The following is a 7,230-nucleotide window of genomic DNA, read 5'->3' as shown; positions in this document are numbered from 1 at the left end:
TATATATATATATATATATATATATATATATGTATGTATTTTCTCACACCGCGTCGCGCTATAGTAGGCCGGGCAGGCACGTAGATGTGCACACCACTGCAGTGGGCATGCTAAGATATTGCCCCGGACGGCCCGGACTCGGGCTAATGATGATAACACCGAGCCTTAATGACGGTCAGGCATGATACTATATATATGACACCGAGCCTTAATGGCCGGGCATGATACTATGTATATGTATAGAATGTTTTTTTAAAAGGTTAAGCATGCATGACATCCGTCTTGCCAAGCATTCCGATGTACAGGTTATCTCTCTTATTCCTTGTTACTTTTCATATCTATGTTATGTTGTTACTCATGCCTTACATACTCAGTACATTATTCGTACTGATGTCCCTTCTTGTGGACGTTGTGTTTCATGCCACAGAGGTGTATATAGATGAGCAAAAGATATGGCTAGAAGATGTTCCAACTGGGTTGGCGAGCTCCATTTCTTTCCGGAGTGTTGCCGAGTCAGAGTATCTATGTTATGGTACATTGATTTATGTTAGAGACTTTGTAGACAGAGTCACGTATATAGAATGTCAGTCTTGCAAACGGCTCTGTAAGCCGATGTATCATTATGCATTACGTTACAAATTTCATATGATTCCAGATTTTACTTAATTTGAGAAATACAAAAAGAAAGTTTTTTTTTAAAAGCTTTCATTATGCATTTCATTTCGTGGTTTAAGAGTCCAGTAAGATTATGAATGAATATAACAAGAACCAGCGGGTACGCTCGGCTCTAAGTAAAGGGTCGGGGGCCCATCATGCCCTATCAAAACTAGGGTGTGACAGTTTGGACATGCAATTTGGATTTCTTAAGTTGCAGTTTTTTTTATAAACATAAAAACCCCACAAGTTGTGAAAAACATCAAAAACTTTCCAATTCTTATACAATCTTACCAAATGAGTAAATCATAGTTCATAATAAAATTAAGACGCTACTCAAAGGCCTTTCTAAAAAATACAACATTAATTGATCAAACTTTAGTTCAATAAAAAGGAAAATTTAACATGAATAGTAATATAACTACTCTTTAATATAATTCTCCCACATGGAACGAACAATCTCTTCACGCCGAGCATGCGTTTCCTGATTGGTAAACATGATTGGTAAATATATTTATAAACTCATGAGTCCTTTTTTACAAAATATAAACGTATAGGTCAGATTTTACATTTATATTTTTTGAAATCATGATTTCAAATCCCAGATCATGCCTTTTTGGATGATTTGGGATTTCATCTCATGAGATGAAATTAGAGATGAAATTGCATGTCCAAAGGTCCAAACGCCTACTAAATTTGACGCGAGATCGAATCCGTGTATCTAACATTTGAGACAGCCTTATCATCGATTTTCCTTTCCCTTCTTTTTTCCTCTTCAGTGTTTAGTTTCCTTTTGAACTTTTTTTCACCGTGGTACGCTCTTAAGACTTTTGAGGTAATTTTTCGGTTCCTTTTTGTTTTCTCCTGTGAACTATAGTTTAATTATTTTCTATTTATTTATTTTAAATATAGGAAAACATCAAGAATAATTGTGTATAGAATGATAATTTTTTTGATAAAAATGACTGATATTTACGACAGTTTATACTAGAATATTTTCGCATCAGTTTGAAAAATAGTTTTATACGTTACTTGACAGTCGTAGTGATTTTGCCTTTATCAATTGGAAATAAGCGTATGTAAATACACATTTCTTTCAATTTATTTATCTTACTTTCCTTTACAATAAGTTATCCGTAAAATAGTCGATATTTCTCCTCATCAAAATTCTCATTCATATTCAAATACTTCAGACAAAATCTAGTCAAACCAAAGCCAACAGAAATAGTTAATTGAACTGAACAGAGGTCCTTAAAAGAAAGAACTGTCAGCAAGAGAATCAAAAGTATTACGACCCGGTAAACCGAGATCTCTATAAAATGTCACAAGCTTGGATGGCCGTATATTTTCCACTGGCGGATCATGGTGAGGTTCAAACAAGAAACCACTGGAGCAGTTATCCAGAGGCTCCGGACTGTTGATCCAAAAGTCGCGTCCAAGGTTTATATCCACCTTGACAGGTGCCATCTGAAATCAAAATTAAAGATGGATGTTAGTTTTCTCTAACAGCATAAAATCAGACATTATTGGAGAGCGCAAATGAAATTTCTTAATTTTCCAGCAGACATGAAGAATGAAGTTAAACATTCTGATTAAGCTGGTGACCATTCCAAGCTACCTGCTAAAAGCACGCTATTGAATTTCACGTTGTCTTTATTGTAAACACATCTAGATGTAAATTCCCAGGTTACATTTTTACTGGGTTGGATCTATGTCAACGTATCATGATGCATGTTGTGACTTATAGCAGATATTATGTTAAGGACTCAGATCTAACCTCCATTCAATCATGCGATCACTCATTCCTTGTAACTTGATATGTATTTTACACGCATGACATCAATACTCAAAAAAAAAAAAAAGACCAAATCACACACAAAAACTTTCAAGTAGTAACATTCAAGAAGAGTAACAAGATTAACTGGAGGAGATCTACAGTTGAAAAAGAAGAAACACTTGAACAGAAGCCTACGAGATGCAGCGTCTAATCAATAGAGGCATTAGAGTGAAGTTCCACACGTAAATTCTGCATATAGTTTTAAGAAGCTAACATTTGAAGCCTCCATTAGTATTGACAGAAAAAGCTAACAAAAGACTAAAATTACACCACTTTTAAATACTTAATGGACTACAATTGCTCCACGATATTGGGCTATCTCTCAAGTAAATCACTTCACATGAGTAGTTCACGTGAATGCGGTACAGTATCCTATATGAAAAGAGTGAAAAATAAAAATACTCTTACATTATCCAAACAATTAACATATTAAGATATACTTCAAAATGAAAAGAAAGATTACCAGAGTAAGGTCAGCAGACCTATCCTTGTTAACACATTCAGGACAGTAATAGTAATTCTGAATTTTTGACATTTTTTGGACTTGAGTGCCTTCAATTGCTATTTTCTCCAATACCATTATCCAGTCAAGGAGGCAAGAAATGTGGAAAACATGAAAACGCTAAACAAATAAAAAAAAGGAATCAGTTTATAGCTAGAAGACTAAAAGTAGAGAGGAAAAAGTTGTCAAAAGAAGAGCAATACCCCTCCAAAGTTGTCATAGGTACAGGAAAACTTTTTAGATTCATTGTGCAGCAACGTGCCAACATCTGCATTAGGAATAATTTGGAGGCAGCACACAGCACACTCACGAGGGCGATTAACCTCGGGATTCTTCTTAATGTCCTTAACTGTTATTACTCTTCCCAAAGAAGAAAAGTATTTGAAATTGACTATGGAGTAGGAATGCAGAGGTATATCATCCATATTAGGTGGGACCGCTTGACCAGCCATTGATTCTTTTCCAATCCACTGACTCCAGATTTTGTTAACCATTGTTCCATCCTCGTTAAGCTTTTGAAAAATGGGAGCAACACCTATGAACTCGAGTTTCATATCTATCAACTCACCACAAGAGAGGACGTTTTCTACTTCAAAATCTTTCTTAGCATCAATAGCAAACAACATTGAATCGAAAAATAGCCATGGATTTGGCTTTAGCAATGTTTTGTTAGCAAAATCAACATGTTTTTGGTGTTTCTCACTAGATGTTAAATGCTCATTTACCTCTTTAACAGTACTGAAATCGTCAGTGCACAAACAACACCTTAACATCAATCTCTCGTCAGCATTCCTAAATGAACATACATAGTAAACACCTCCTTGCCTCAACTCACGAAGTAAATTCCTAAAAAGAGATTTCCCTGTACATTATGAAGTTTTCAGATAGGTTTTAGGGGAAGAAGGTTGAAGAAGAAGTGTAAGGAAGAAAAGTTTGGAAAAATATCTCAGCATGGATAGAATGTGATCGAGTATATATGTTGATTTGGGTTGTTTTGAGTGGGAGGTGTAAATGATGATTTGGGTTGAGAGCCACGTGTCCGGAAGATTCTGGAACTATCCTTATTTCTCTTTTTCTCCAAGTCATGATATTCAATTTTATACTCATCTCTTGTGTTTGAGAGAAAGAAAACTAGTGTTGTTTCAAGCAGAATGGGAAGAGGATTTTCCAAGGGTAAGGATAAGGTATATAAAGGGGTGTAAGCATCAGATATATATGTATTTTAAAAGGACTTAGGTTAAGGTATTAAACAGGGGTGTAAGCATCAGATATATAGGGGTATGTATATTATAAGGACTTTGTTTATTAAGGTATATAGGGTTGTAGGGTAAGGTATTAGGGGTGTAAGCATCACATATAGAACCCGTTTGAATTAGCTTATAAGTTGCTTATAAGCTGTTTTTAGCTTTTTTAAGTGTTTGGTTGGCTAGCTTAAAGTCATTTTATGCTTAAAATAAGCTCAAAAAAATAATTAAATTCATTTAACTTAGTTTATCTAAAGCAATTTATATGCAAGCTACAAACAAGTGGTATTGGATAAGAAAGAATTTGCTTTCTTTCCACTCATGAAGAACAATAAAGTGAGGGGAGGACTTTAGTGGATAAGCCCATCCAAACAGGCTCATATATGTATTTTAAAGGGACTTAGGGTAAGCTCTGACGGGTCCAACTCATCCGATATTATTATTAATTTGATAAAGTTTTATATTACTAAATATATACACTAAATATATAACATCGTACCGTATCTAACTTATACTTCCAATGGTCAACATTATAATCTGGTGAAGAAAAATAAAAATAAAAAACTAAAGTATATCCACTTATCCAAAAAATGCTCGACATTATTATTGACCTATGGTGAAGAAAAAGAACTACAGCTTATAATATATATCTCACTTATCCAACCACCTTACTTTTATTTTTCATCATAAATTGTTTTACCTTGAATTCGGTTTAGCGAAAAATCAACATTTTTTATATTTTTTTTTCCGATTTAAAATTCATAGTATATTTTTTCAAATTTCAAGCAAAGGTTATCTATTTTGTGTCTTATAAGTTTTCGTACCTTCAAATTCTCTAGGGCATGTTGTCTGTCGCCTTTCATTTAATAATTCGGTAGTAGCCATAGGCCACGATGACCAATTAGCTGCTGCTACTTTTGCTGAGGTCGTTTATGCTTTTTTACTCGTCACTCCATAACTGGTTCGGAGGTGATAGAATATGTAAATATTAATTAGAAGATTTTGTATTCTACTATTTTAGGTTAGCATATTTTGTGTATTGTGTAATCTCCTATTTTAGGTTAGAATATTATTCTGTTATTTTGTATATAAACTAATTCAAGTAATGAAATGATTGAAGGAAACTATTTCATACATGGTATCAGAATAGGGTTTCTTTCTTCTTCCTCCTTCCGCTACGCCCTAAATCCCTATTTTTTGTTTTCCTCCCTAAGTCGTCGCCCCCTTCCTTTTCTTTTCCCATGGCCGACACACCAACCACCCCGGCTAAGCCCACGTTCCACCCGGCCCTCGCGGTCTCCAATATCAAGAATCACATCTCTGTTACTCTTGAGATGGAAAACTCACAATATGGTACATGGGTCGAGCTTTTCAAAATTCATGCTCGTTCTCACAAGGCCCTTCATCACATCATTCCTCCACCTAAGGGTAAGGAGAAGCTGGCTCCCAAAACTGATGAGGAAATTGAATTATGGACCACCATTGACGCCACCGTGCTTCAATGGATTTATTCAACGATTTTGAATGATCTGTTAAACACTATCATCGAACCGGATGCTACTGCCATGGAGGCTTGGGACCGCTTACGTGATATCTTCCAAGATCATCAAACTTCTCGTCCCGAGACTCTTGAACAAGAATTCACGACGACTCGTATGGAAGATTTTTCCAATGCCTCCGCCTATTGTCAACGTCTCAAGAGCCTTGCCGATCAACTGAAAAACGTTGGGGCTCCCGTGATGAATAGCCTCCTTGTCCTTCAACTGGTCTCGGGTCTCACTGAAGCATACAAAGGGGTTGGGACACAAATTCGCCATGCAAAACTGCTCCCACCATTTACTAAGGCTCGGTCTTCTCTTGTTTTGGAGGAACGTGAACTTGTGGCTATGGTGTCTCACGGGTCTGGTTCGGCTATGGTGGCCTCAGTCGACGACGCGCCACTCCCCTCGGATAACTCAAGCTCACGCCGAGGAAAATAAAAAAAAATTCCACTGCCGTAAGGGGGGCTCGGGCCGCGGCTCAGGTAGCGGCAAAATCACCGGTGGCCGCGGTAATTCTGCCCGAAGCAGCGGCGGTCAGCAGCAGTGGACTACCGGCAGTGGCGGTCAGCAGCAGTTCGGCCACTGGCAATGGGTCCTCCAGCCCCGTTGGGCAGCCCCTCCTCCCTACCCATACCCGACAGCCTCTTGGGCTCGTCCGCCGCCAGTCCCGCCACGGCAGCAGGGTATTTTGGGACCTCCTCCAGCTCAGCAGCTCTACACGGCGGCGGTGGTTTCTCCCGGGTCGTATGTTCCAACTGACATTGAGTCCGCAATGCACACCATGACCTTGAACCCGCCCGATCAAAATTGGTACATGGACGCCGGAGCTACTTCTCATATGACATCCTCGGACAGTAATCTCTCGTTTTATTTTAATTTGAGCAGTCAAAATAATGGTATTGTTGTGGGAAATGGTCATTCGATTCCAATTCATGGTTGTGGTCACACTAGTTTGCCTCCCCCAAACCCCCCTTTATCCTTACGAAATGTCTTACATGCTCCTAAACTCATTAAAAATTTAATCTCAGTCCGAAAGTTTACTACTGATAATTATGTGTCTGTTGATTTTGATCCATATGGATTTTCTGTGAAGGATTTTCAGATGGGGATGCCACTAATGTGGTGTGATAGTCGGGGAGATCTTTATCCGGTTACCACTATCAAATATCCAACCACCACTCCATCAAACTTTGCGGCGTTGTCTTCTCCTTTTTGGCATGCTCTCTTGGGTCATCCGGGAAATTCTATCTTAGAATGTCTTAGGGGTCATAAAAGCATTGAATGTAATAAATCTAGTCTTTCTAGTATTTGTCGTTCTTGTGTTCTTGGTAAACACATTAAGTTACCGTTTGATTCTTTTATTTCTGAAACTTTGATGTCATTTGATATTATTTATAGTTATTTGTGGACCTCTCCCGTGTTAAGTTCATTGGGTCATCGATATTATGTTCT

The 7,230-nt window shown here is 37.6% G+C and overlaps 1 protein-coding gene across 1 annotated transcript; it reads right to left on the bottom strand.

Moving 5' to 3' along the window:
• Nucleotides 1–1,876: 1,876 nt before the first annotated feature.
• On the bottom strand, nt 1,877–3,867 carry LOC132619468 (uncharacterized). The gene is made up of 3 exons (XM_060334368.1): nt 3,197–3,867; nt 2,955–3,113; nt 1,877–2,121 (listed from the first exon to the last, which is right to left on the bottom strand). The coding sequence occupies exons 1-3, from the start codon at nt 3,764–3,766 to the stop codon at nt 1,906–1,908; spliced, it is 945 nt and encodes a 314-aa protein (XP_060190351.1). The 5' UTR covers nt 3,767–3,867; the 3' UTR covers nt 1,877–1,905.
• Between the last annotated feature and the right edge of the window lie 3,363 nt (nt 3,868–7,230).

The sequence above is a fragment of the Lycium barbarum genome, chromosome 11 (assembly GCF_019175385.1).
Source record: "Lycium barbarum isolate Lr01 chromosome 11, ASM1917538v2, whole genome shotgun sequence".
Taxonomy (NCBI): domain Eukaryota; kingdom Viridiplantae; phylum Streptophyta; class Magnoliopsida; order Solanales; family Solanaceae; genus Lycium; species Lycium barbarum.
The sequence above is the reverse complement of the archived record's forward strand: the minus strand, read 5'-3'. Positions and strand labels throughout refer to the sequence as shown.